This window comes from Somniosus microcephalus, chromosome 9 (genome assembly GCF_052327205.1).
Source record: "Somniosus microcephalus isolate GS21.2 chromosome 9, FLI_Smic_1.0, whole genome shotgun sequence".
Lineage (NCBI taxonomy): Eukaryota > Metazoa > Chordata > Chondrichthyes > Squaliformes > Somniosidae > Somniosus > Somniosus microcephalus.
Window position 1 is genome coordinate 65,077,911 of NC_140995.1, and position 13,287 is coordinate 65,091,197.

General features: G+C 42.6%; 1 protein-coding gene across 6 annotated transcripts in view; it reads left to right on the forward strand.

Moving 5' to 3' along the window:
* Positions 1-13,287, forward strand: part of lyst (lysosomal trafficking regulator) — a 429,684-nt gene that overhangs the window by 317,883 nt on the left and 98,514 nt on the right. For all 6 annotated transcript variants that reach the window (XM_085996691.1, XM_085996696.1, XM_085996697.1 and 3 more), the window contains 2 exons: positions 3,373-3,553; positions 9,612-9,781. In XM_085996691.1, the coding sequence (XP_085852817.1) occupies positions 3,373-3,553; positions 9,612-9,781 (351 nt within the window). The remainder of the gene's footprint in view (positions 1-3,372; positions 3,554-9,611; positions 9,782-13,287) is intronic.

The following is a 13,287-nucleotide window of genomic DNA, read 5'->3' on the forward strand; positions in this document are numbered from 1 at the left end:
TCTTTAATCAAAGGGTTGTGAATCTTTGAAATTCTCCACCCCAGAGGGCTGTGAATACTCAGTCGTTGAGTATATTCAAGACAGAGATCAATAGACTTTTGGATATTAAGGGATATGGGGATAGTGCGGGAAAGTGGAGTTGAGGTAGAAGATCAGCCATGATCTTATAGAATGGCGAAGCAGGCTTGAAGGACCGAATGGCCTACTCCTACTTATGTTCTTATTTGTAGTGGTAGGACTCAAGTTGGTCCCTTCAGCTTCCCACTTGCTGTGTTAATCTTCATGAAACTGTAGGTAAGCTCTATTTTTGGTGCAGGGAGATGTGATGGTAGAAAATGTTACTGTCACTTTCTCCACAGCATTTGACAATATTGACCATGCAACATCCTCAACCTCTTCTCCATTGCCCAGCTCAGTAGGACTGTCCTTGCGTGGTTCCAATCAAACCTATCCAGATGAAACCATTACATCTTCCACCACAACTTCTCCTCGCTCCCTAGCACCATCAGACTAGGAGTTCCCCAAGAGCCACTCTTGGCCCCCTCCTCTGTCTCACCTATATGTTGCTCCTTGGTGACATCATCCGTAGGCACGTGATAAACTTCCACAAATGTGGTGATGAGACCCAGCTCTAAACTAATACTCCCATGATGCGTCTCTTTCACTCTCTCACACATGGGCACATACACACACAATTCGTCAACAGGAGTTGTTTGGTTGAAACTTCCAGCTCCGAGATTGAGGTAATACTCGAACCCCAGAACCCAGAGAGAGAGCAGACTTTTTACAGGAGAAATTTATAACATTAAATTAATAATTTTACAGCTAATTTTTAGTGATTTTTTTAATGTTATGCTATAATTGTTATTTTGGCTATACTGACCTGACTAGGAAGGACAATGGTGACCAGAAGAAGTATGTAAAAATTGTTAGTAATTTGATTTGTTTTGTGACACTTGCTAGTTTCTGATTAGTAACTTTGAAAAAATGTGAGCTATTTGATTGGTTGGTTGAGTTTGTATGGGTTGCTGATTTGTCATTGATAATAGTAACCATTGGATATTTGAGCAAATCAGCATTGTTTACTAAACAGATACTAGTTACTTCAGCTGATCAGAAGAGTGTGACAGATGAATTCTCGTGCATATATGTGTGACACATTGGATGTGACCCAACACACGGTGTGATGTGGGATAGACACAGGCCCCATAGAATTCTGCAGTATGACGAGACCAGTCAAATTCTGCAACAAGAGATTATTTTTTAGCAGCAGGCAGAGTTGGCATGTGGCAGTTGAGTTGCGGAGATGGTGCAGACTCTGCCTGGATGCCTTAGTTATAAGAACTTGTGCAAAATCACATCACATGCTCGACATGTAGCAGGAACACAAAAGAGAGTAGTGATGGGTCTTGTGCCAGTGAGAGAGCCCTTCACAAGGAGGTGTTTATGATTTGCAGCTGATGAAAGGTGTACAAGTCAATTCCAGTAGCTTTGTTCCCCATTTTGTTCTTGCACTCTGGGTGCTGTATTGTCATTATGAATGTTACACATAAAGGATAGAGTTTGCCATTATGTTTTGCAGCATTAAATCCAACTAAGAACAAGCTTTACCACTTTATAAAAATAAAAAAAATGACCTTGGGTACTGGTATCCTGTAATTACCCTATTGACAGTGGACCATAGACCGAGTTGAGCTTCCAACCACATATCTGCGCCATCACCAAGACCACCTATTTCCACCTCCGTAACATCGCCCAACTCCGCCCCTCCCTCAGCTCATCTGCTGCTGAAACCCTCATCCATGCCTTTGTTACCTCTAGACTTGACTGTTCCAACGCACTCCTGGCCAGCCTCCCATCTTCCACTCTCCATAAACTTGAGATCATCTAAAACTCTGCTGCCTGTATCTTAACTCGCACCAAGTCCTGTTCACCCATCACCCCTGTGCTCACTGACCTACATCCGGCAACACCTCCATTTTAAAATTCTCATCTTGTATTCAAATCCCTCCATAGCCTCGCCCCTCCCCATCTCTGTAACCTCTTTCAGCCCTACAACCCTACAATTCTGGCCTCTTGTACATCCCCGATTTTTCTCGCTCCACCATAGACGGCTGTGCCTTCAGCTGCCTAGGCCCTAAGCTCTGTAATTCTCTCCCTAAACCTCTCCACTTCTCTCCCCTCCTTTAAGACACTCCTATAAACCTTCCTCTTTGAGTAAGGTTTTGGTCATCTATCCTAATATGTGGCTCAGTGTCAAATTTTGTTTGATAACGTTTCTGTGAAGCGCTTTGGGACGTCATAAGAACATAAGAAGTAGGAGCAGGAGTAGGCCATACGGCCCCTCGGGCCTGCTCCGCCATTCAATAGGATCATGGCTGATCCGAATCTAGACTCACGCCCACTTCCCTGCCCTCTCCCCGTAACCCCTAATTCCCTTATCTGCTAGGAAACTGTCTATCTCTGTTTTAAATTTATTTAATGTTGCAGCTTCAACAGCTCTCTGGGGTAGCAAATTCCATAGATTTACTACCCTCTGAGTGAAGAAGTTTCTCCTCAACTCAGTTTTGAAAGGGCAGCCCCTTATCCTAAGATTATGCCCCCTAGTTCTAGTCTCACCCATCAGTGGAAACATCCTCACCGCATCCACCCGATCAAGCCCCCTCACAATCTTATATGTTTCGATAAGATCGCCTCTCATTCTTCGTTAAAGGCACTATAGAAATGTAAGTTGTCATTGTAGTGAGTAAAAAAGCCTCCTGATGTGTGTGTCTCTCTTCTTAGAAGGAGTGAATAATCTGCTGTGCTATCTTCAATTCCATTTTTAAAAAAACAGACTACACTTGGTCCATGCTTGGCTTCTGTTTCATGCACTTGCTTATTGTACCTGTGATATATATCCACTGTGCTTTCTGACTGTGTTAGTGGCAGGTACAGTCTACAAGCGCTCTGACTGGGAAACAAACCCCACCACAACGCAGAGAAAATGACCGTGGGAGACATTCTGTGGCAGGGAGTTATTCTGTGGTTTCTGCAGTCATTGAATCAGAGAACTCTAGGACCCTGACTATATACTCGGGATTTTAATTGTGTAGATACTTCAGGCTTGAAACACATTTAATGTACAGAATGCTTCAGTGTCTAGTTCCTGCCATGAATGAACTCCAGATCACTATCTGACCACATTATTTGGTGGCAAAAGGCTGCAAGCGATGTCTGCAGAGCAGTAAATGGTATTAGCCGGGTAAGTTTAAAACACCCAGTAATATGTAGATAAAATGCTGACACGTTAGTTTTGTGTATTAAATAGAAGCCGGTCTTTTCCTTCAGGTTATTTCTCACGTTATTGACATGAGCGTTTTGTGTATCTAGATCTGCGACAGAGGACTGTCTGATTCTGATCTGCTGTGGGCTGTATAACCTTTTGCGAGGAATCCTGCTCATCTTGCCAGATGTAATGCTAGCTGATGTGATGGACAAGTTGATCCAACCGGAAGCATTAATAGTCCTTGTCAATCACCCAACTCCAGTAATACAGCAAGGAGTTATTAAAGTAAGAGAAATAACCAGCTGATGCATTCAAAGGCTTGTTCATGACAACCTGAAATTTTACACAATTATACAAGACAAATGGATAAGCTGTCATGTTCTATATTATCAGTGCTGCAGTGAACACACTCTGATATAAATCTAATCTCAGTTGTTGGTATTACCCCTATACTCTTCATTCCATTTTAGATACTAAAATGAGTCTGAGTGTTGAAATATATTTTCACAATGAACATTCAAATTGTCAATGATAGTACAGTGCTGTGTCTGTCAGAGAGGGCAATAGCTGATAAAGAATGTGGTTTATAAATTTATGTGTAATTAACTTGCTAAATGCCAGCACGAATTCTGGCATGAAAAAAGCCTGGGCTTTCATTGAGGGTTGCCAACCCTCCAGGATTGTCCTGGAGTCTCCAGGAATTAAAGAGTAATCTCCTGGACAGTGCTGTGCACAAAACCCATTAAAAAAAATTGTGTTTTTTCTTCATTTTCTTTGAACTCTTTCATTATAAAAATATTGTAAATGGGGGAAAACGACTTTTTAACTGGGCAGGACAGTTGGTGATGGGCGGTCATGTTATGAAACCTCCAGAAATACGTCCAGCTAGAGTTGGCAACCCTATTTTCATCCCTATTACATAAACTCCCCTTTATATGATGGAATAGTAGTTTTCAATTCTGGATAAAGTTGTAGATTTGTGGAAAAGTTAACAATTAGATGTGTTTACGGACAGAGAAGGGATTGAAGGATTTGGTGAGAAAGGTTGCTCGATCTAAGTTACAGGCTTATTGAGCCTAATGGCCTTCTCTTGTTTCTATGTTTTTGGGCGAGAGGATTCATTTTGCCACACCAGTGTTTGGGGTTTGCTTATAAATTAGGTGCCCAGTTTTATTTTAAATCCATTTATCTTAATGTTGAATGGTATTCAAAGATTAATCCTGTTGATTGAAACCATGTGAATTGATTCTAGGTCCCTCAGCTGGCACTGTCCCAATAGTGGGATGTGACTTTTAATAATTGCACATTTAAACAAGTGATGGATCCAGGTTTTTTTCTGTATTATTTAAAGGCAAGGCAACTGTACATTAAACACAAATTTACAGAACCCTATAAAGATATAAACACAATTACGTTGCATTTTAAATAAGCATGCTGCAGTTGTGAAATATATATAATATTGAATTTATGGTCACGTTTGAGTGGGGGCTAAGGAAACAGTACCAGCATTGATTTTGAATGAAGTCAGCAGATGAGGTTGGTCAAAGGGAACCCGAGTGAGTGATGCAAAGTGACGAGCTGTAAAAACTTCAAATGCCGCAGAAACAATATTTCATAAGCCCGTACAGGATGTGCACTGTCAACAGTAATTAAACAGTTAAACATTCAATCCTGCACTGAAAACTAGGACTTGGTTAGATGTGAGGAGCCTGAGTATCACAGACCCCTTTTTATGTATTTATGTTGGGTATAGCCATACAGAACAGATTCTAAAAGAAAATTGATACGTTATAAAACTATATTTTTATTCCTGCACCAAGAATTATTTTGCCTGTTTTAATCAATTTTTTTTCTTCATAGAAATTCTAATGGAGCAAAGTGCTTTTGGAAGAGTTCTAAAGAGTAAGGATACAGGAGGTTCTTGAGGGGGGTGAAGCCAGATCTGGCAGCAGGTTTCCAGGGTAGTTGAGCTTGTGCACTATAATCTGTGATTCACAGATGCAAGTCCACAGAGGTGGCTGGTGTACTGGAAAGAATGGTGGTGGTGGGAGTCATACCTAGCACAAAGGAAGATGGTTGTGGTTGTTGGAGGCCAATTACCACAGCCCCAGGACATCACTGCAGGAGTTCCTCAAGGCAGTGTCCTAGGCCCAACCATCTTCAGCTGCTTCATCAATGACCTTCGCTCCATCATAAAGTCAGACGTGTGGATGTTTGCTGATGATTGCACAGTGTTCCATTCACAACTCCTCAGATAGTGAGGCAGTCCATGCCCACATGCAGCAAGACCTGGACGACATTCAGGCTTAGGCTGATAAGTGGTGACGTAAGAAAGCTACTAGGCACTTGGTCTAAGCACTAAACAAAGCTTTAATCAACTGTTTTACAACATGGCGGTCTAGTTGTGTCCTTCGCTAGTTCCTGTTAAGAATGTCCTGCGCAAGCTGGGCCCGTGCCCGAGTATTTATACTCTCCCTGGACAGCGCCACCTGTAGGCCGCTCTGTATTATTTCATGAGTCTTTCTTTCATGAATGACTGATTCATGTCAAGTGGTAAGTAACATTCGCGCCACATATGTGCCAGGCAATGACTATCCCCAACAAGAGAGCGTCTAACCACCGCCCATTGACATTCAACAGTATTACCATCGCTGAATCCCCCACCAACATCCTGGGGGTCACCATTGACCAGAAACTTAACTGGACTAGCCACATAAATACTGTGGCTCCGAGAGCAAGTCAGAGGCTGGGTATTTTACGGTGAGTGTCTCACCTCCTGACTCCCTAAAGCCTTTCCACCATCTACAAAGCACAAGTCAGGAGTGTGATGGAATACTCTCCACTTGCCTGGATGTGTGCAGCTCCAACAACATTTAAGAAGCTCGACACCCTCCAGGACGATGCAGCCCGCATGGTTGGCACCTCATCCACCACCTTAAACATTCACTCCCTCCACCACTGGTGTACCGTGGCTGCAGTGTGTGCCATCTACAAGATGCACTGCAGCAACTCACCAAGGCTTCTTCGATAGCCCCTCCTAAACCCGCGACCTCTACCACCTCCAAGTCGCACACCATCCTGACTTGGAAATATATCGCCGTTCCTTCATCGTTGCTGGATCAAAATCCTGGAACTCCCATCCTAACACCACTATGGGAGTACCTTCACAGGGACTGCAGTAGTTCAAGAAGGCGGTTCACCACCACCTTCTCGAGGGCAATTCGGGATGGACAATAAATGCGGACCTTGCCAGTGATGCCCACATCCCAAGGATGAATAATTTTAAAAGATGTTCTCGTGGGAACCAGGGCATTGAAGGTGAAGGTGACTTTGAAGGTGACTTCACCTGACGCAGGAGCAGCGCTCCGAAAGCTTGTGATTTCAAATAAAGCTGTTGGACTATAACCTGGTGTTGTGTGACTTCCTACAATTGAAGGTGAAGGCAAGGCAGCTGTGAAGCAAGTCAACAGAAGCAGTTGGAAAGAATGGTGGTGGTGGGAGTCATACCTAGCACAAAGGAAGATGGTTGTGGTTGTTGGAGGCCAATTACCACAGCCTATTACCATCTCGTCTAGCTTCTAATCTCTTTTACTTCTTTTGGTTCTTTTATTCTTTTGTCCGATCGCAGCCCTGCCTTCGATCTAGTTCCTTTTCTCTCCAGTTTTGAAGAAGGGTCAAACCCGAAACGTCAACTCAAATTTCTCTCCACGGATGTTGCCTGACTTGCTGAGTTTTTCCAGCATTTTCTGTTGTTATTACGGATTTCCAACATCTGCAGTATTTTGCTATCGTAACAGAAGCAGTTAGTGGGCTAGAAAAGAGGAAGTCAGAAACCAGATAAAGCACTAATGAGGGAGTTCCTTCCTGGCTTTTCCCGCTATGCTGCCATAAGTCCTGTGGGAACCCCGTTAATGTGTGTAAATGGGCTTTCGACCCAAGTTAGGAAGAAGCCCTGAGGAAATTCACCCCCATAGGATTTAACAGGACATAAAATAGCCGCTCGACTCATCGCACCTGTGCTTGGCTCTCTGAAAGCTATCCGCTTACCCTGCCCTTTCCCTATACCCATTTTTATTTCTGAAATATTTATCCACTTTGCTTTTAAAAGCTTCTACCACTGTTTCTGCTGGGGCTTTACAATGTCCTAATGACCCTCAGCTTAAACTTATTTCTCCTATCATCATTTTTTGGTGATGATCTTAAATTTATGCCTTCCAATTACCAATTTACTGACCAGTGGAAATAATTTTTCCTGATTTACATTATCAAAATCCTTCATCATTTAACACCTCTCCCAGATCTCTTAACCTTCACTGTTGTAGTGAAAAGAGCCCCAGTTTTTCTGGACTGTCCTAATAACTTAAGCCTCTCATCTGCGTTGGGGATGAATAGAATGCCGATATCCTGCCACTCTATGGCAGCGTTATGTGCCACAGTTCCCAAACATTGTTTCATTTTTGTTTTGTTTCTCTTTGTATATTTTCAATCTGAGGCTTGTGTTTCAATGATTTTTGTTCCCAGTGCAGTTAGCGCATCTAGGAACATAGGAACAGGAGGCCATTCAGCCCCTCGAGCCTGTTCTGCCATTCAATTAGTTCATGGCTGTATTGTATCTTCATTTACCCATCTTGGTCTTGTATTCCTTAATACTCTTACCTAACAAAAATCTATCAATATCTGTTTTGAAATTTTCAATTGACGCCCGACCTCAACAACTTTGAGGGAGAGTGTTCCAGATTTCTACTACCCTTTATGTGAAGCAATGCTTCCTGACACAGCCTAGCTCTAATATTAAGGTTATGCCCTCTTGTGGGATTCCCCTACCAGAGAAAATAGTTTCTCTCTCTCTACACTATCAACTCCTTTTAATCATCATAAACACCTCAATTTGATCACAATTATAACAGGCTGTAGCAACATTTCCATTTGAACCAATAATAGCCGTGAAGCCAGTTCTTCAAGGTAGGATTCAAAAGTCTCATTTTTGTGATTATCTTCCTAACTCCTCCAAAAGCACTTCATCTGACAGGCTTTTGCTTTTTTTCCTACATATATTAATAGAAAGATGTGAAACGAGAGGTGTGGTTTATTTGTCTCACTTTTAGAGTTATAAACTGTAGCAACTTGGTTATAATAGGCAGATGTGGGTGTACTGATCAAAGTAAAAGGCTATTTATTGTTTGAAGCACTGAAAAGTCAGCTTATGGTATGATTCACACTTTAGGAAGGATGGCAAGGTCTTGGAGAGGGTGCAGAGGATATTCACTAGAATGGTACCAGGAATGAGGGACTCCGGTTATCTGGAGAAATTGGGATTGTTCTCCTTAGAGCAGAGAAGGTCAAGGGGAAATTGAGGGATTTTGATAGAGGAGATCGGGAGAAACTGTTTCCACTGCAAGAGGGTCGGTGACCAGAGGACACAAATTTAAATTAATGGTCAAAAAAGCCAGGAGATGAGGAGAATTTTTTTTTACTATGATCTGGAATGCACTGACTGAAATGGTGGTGGAAGCAGATTCAGTAGTAACTTTCAAAAGGGAATTGGATCTCTACTTAAAAAGGAAAAATTTACAGGGTTATGGGAAAAGATCAGGGGGAGTGGGATGAATTGGATAGCTCTTTCATAGAGCTGGCACAGGCGCGATGCACCGAATGGCCTCCTCCTGTGCTGTATGATCCCCAAAGATCTATCCTTGGCCCCTTCTATTTCTCATCTACATGCTTCCCCTCCGACGTTATCCGAAAACACAACATCAGGTTCCACATTTACGCTGATGACACTCGGCTCTACCTCACCACCACCTCTCTTGATCCCCACTGTCTCTAATTTGTCATACTGCTTGTCCGACATCCAGTATTGGATGAGCAGAAATTTCTTCCAACTAAATATTGGGAAGAGTGTAACCATTGTCTTTGGTCCCCGCGGCAAACTCTGTTACCTGACCACCGTTTCCATTCCTCTACTTGTCTGACGCTGAGCCAGACAGTTCGCAGCCTTGGTGTCATATTTGACCCCGAGATGAGCTTCCAACCACACATCCGCTCCAGCTCTGCCCTAAGCTCTGGAATTCCCTCTCTAAACCTCTGCCTCTCACTCCTTCTTTATGACACTCCTATAAACCTACCTCTTTGACCAAGCTTTTGGTCATCTGTCCTGATATCTCCTTCTGTGGCTCGGTGTCAGAATTGATGACTCTCTTGTTAAGCGCCTTGGGATGTTTCGCTACATTAAAAGCGCTATATAAATGCAAGTTGTTTATTCAATTTAAATGTTGACAGATTTTAACTTCAAGGCTCCACATGTCTCACTTCCCTAATTGAGTTTAACATGTTTTGTTGACAGCTGCTGGATGCATATTTCACACGAGCATCAAAGGAACAAAAGGAAAAATTCTTGAAAAACCATGGATTTTCCTTGTTGGCCAACCAGCTATATCTTCACCAAGGGTCACAGGGGTTGCTGGAGTGCTTCCTCGAAATGCTGCTAGGCCGGGCAGTCTGTCTGGATGAAGAGTATGTCTGTTTTGTTAACCTAGTTTCTTTTTATTTATTTTCATCAATCAAGGGTAGCTTTCCTAAAACCAAAATCTATTTTGTCAGCCCCTGTAATCTCAATTATGCAGTGCTTGGGAGGTGAGGTCTGCAGTGCTAATTTAACCTGTTTTCATCAATTTGTAATGTTTGTAAATGAGACACAATAGTATATATAATAGCAAAACAGAAATTTAACACATGAGTGCATAGTAGCTGGACAGTTTTATTGTGTCAGAGGATGATATGTTTGTTCGATCAACTGAAGACTAAAAAGAGCTATGCCATCTGGACACCCTTTTAAAAATCGAGCTGCTACTGAGAATTGCGATTAAATTGGTCACCTGTTTGTTTTCTCTCCTGATTATTGTTTACACAGTGCGTCCTGATAACAGTGAGAGATGTGCATTAGGTTGAATGATTTACTGAGGGACAATGTGACAGTAGTTGATGTTAATTGTTAATCCAGGCTGCTCCAATTATGTATTTGCTAATTTAATTCATACTGCCAGACTGAATAAATCCAAGTCATTATCCCATATGACGTCATCTGTATTCAAAAAGAGATTTAAAAATTAGATACTGTATATCTAAATTGATCCCAGTTCTTTATGACTGCTGTGACACTCCCTCTATAAATATATAATCGTATCTGTAAGGAATAAACTTACTGAAAATCAGTAAATGGTAGCTAAACTGCTCCAAGAACTACTTCTGAATGTTAACTCTCTTTAAATGCTTAAAGTATTCCGTTGGAGTAGTATTTGTTGTGCTGTGTTTGAGTTCACTCCTCAGGATGTTGAGGTCACTCAGGGATAATTTCTCAGCGAATTGGTGGAAGAGGATAATCTGTCATAGAGCAGTTGGCCTAGTGGGAAAAGGTAATTAGAGTGGGAAGAGGCTTGTGCGGTGGCATAGGCCAGTTGGGCCAATGGCCTGTTTCTGCTGTACATTCTATGTAGTCTGTTGATACCTTTCCATTCCAAGCTCTGAAGTGCTCACCATTGCACCATATTAGGGAGACTGCTGACCAGTCAGAAAAGATCTTCATGGAAGTGCACATCTTAATCCAAACTGAGGAATTTGAGGAAACAAAGACATGCTTTGGTTACCTTGTTGGTTTTCTCTGGAGGGCTGTGAAGAGTAGACTGTACAGGGGTAAAGTAAAGCCCCAGCCTTCATTTGTAACCATGGGTTTTGTACGATCCTATGGACCTAGGTCCACAAATAATAGTGACTGACGTTTGGGAGCCCAAATCATCCTCCTTGTTTTGGGAGGTTACGATGCTTAAGGTGTATTTACTTGCCTTTCACCTGCTTAGAGGAATTTGGAGGTGTGAATTCCAAGATGTTGGAACTATTTGGGCTGGAACCATGACTGAATTCATCTGGAGTAGATACACAAGGTGAGGAAGGATATTCATCTTTAAGTTCACCCTATACAGAAGTAATATGGGCATCTTATTTCATCTGATTAGATGAGCATATATTCTGGTTAGAAGTGGGGAGGAGGAGAAAGGTTTCTTTCGTACAGGGTGGCAAGCTTCACTATATCTCGAATCTACAGGTACCTAAAGCTAGGCCCTTGCCACCATATGTGCGTAGGTATGTCCTACACAAGGCACATGGGTTCTGTTTTGGAGTAGTTGAGCTTATACCCTGACAGTAGCAAACAAATCTCTAATGTTTTGAAAGACTCTGGGGCATGAAGTGGTTGGGATAGCTACGTACAGGTCATCAGCATATGATCAATATTTTGTGTTTAGTTCCTCCAGCCTGCACTTTGTGGATGTTTAGGTTTTCTCTGACGTATGTCACCAGCAATTCTATAACCAGGACAAACAGAAGGGGAGATATTGGACATCTATATCTGGTCCCTTGATTGAGGGGAGCTTGAGGCCATTGGCGCACACTCTGGACCGAGGGTATCCAAGTCCCCTTGTTTTGAGAGCTGAATATGTTTATGGTGTATTTACAGCACTGGATGTTTATACACTTCCTGAATATGTCACCAAGGCCAATTCTGCCAATGTTACAAGAAAGAATTTCTAACCTGGCTGATTGAGTACTTTTCCTGTGTCCAGACTGTGTACCAGAGAGAAGTGTTCGTGCTGTGGTGATGGTAAATACATTGTATAAAACCGGTTGGGTCTGCATGGGCCAGTCTAAGGGTAACTGCATCCCTTCTGGAAGCTAGGATCTTGGTTAATGTTTGATGGTTAGAGCGATGTTGTTCTGTATAAGATGGACACTGGCTGGGATCCTCCCTTTACCTACCAGTGTGATTGTGGCTGTGTTGAAGGTGTCAAGGAGTGTGCTTGTCTCCAACACATGGTGTAGGAGTTTTAGCAGGAGGCAAGTGCGCAAATGGAGTAGGGTTTTTTTTTTAAATTCAGCTAATGAGCAAGCAGGATCTAGGCTTTCCCCAATGTCAGGTTTTTGTCATTTTATTCTTTAACACTTTTGAAATGCCCACTAATTTGAACTTTTTAAAAAATATATTCGTTCATGGGATGTGGGCATCGCTGGCCAGGCCAGCATGTATTGCCCATCTCTAATTCTCCTTGAGAAGGTGATGGTGAGCTGCCGCCTTGAACCGCTGCAGTCCTTGTGGTGAAGGTGCTCCCACAGTGCTGACTGAGTGGCTTGCTCGGCCATTTCAGAGGGCAGTCAAGAGTCAGTCACATTGCTGTGGGTCTGGAGTCACATATAGACCAGACCAGGTAAGGACGGCAGGTTTCCTTCCCTAAAGGATGTTAGTGAACCAGCTGGGTTTTTATGACAATCCAATAGTTTCATGGTCCCCATTACTGATACTAGCTTTTTATTCCAGATTTATTTAATTAACTGAATTTAAATTCCCCAGCTGCCGTGGTGGAATTTGAATTCACGTCTCCGGATCATTAGTCCAGGCCTCTGGATTACTAGTCCAGTAACATAATCATAATCATCATCAACTTTATTGTCATTGTTAGTGCACAAGTGCAGTACAACGAAATGTAGGCTTGCGGCTCCTGAGAGTGTACATTTAGATTAAGACATTTAAACATTCAACATACATTTGGCTTGTAATACATTAACATAAACATAACCATAATAAAGTGCATTGGCAGATGTGCAGGCTTTAGAGTTTATTTGTGGAGTTCAGTAGGATGACAGCCCTGGGAAAGAAGCTGTTCCTAAATCTGGTCGTACGGGTGCGAATGCATCTGTAGCGTCTCCCAGATGGCAGGAGGGCGAACAGACTGTGGCTGGGGTGGGTAGGGTCTTTGATGATGGACCGTGACCTCTGTAAACAGCGTTTCTGGTATATGTGCTCTATGGTCAGTAGCCGGGTCCCGGTAATGCGTTGGGCAGTTTTGACTACCCGCTGCAGGGCTTTCCGGTCATAGTAGCTACAGCTGCCATACCATACTGTGATACAGTTCGTCAGGATGCTCTCTATTGCGCAGCGGTAAAAGTTAGAGAGGATTAGGGGTGACAGGTTA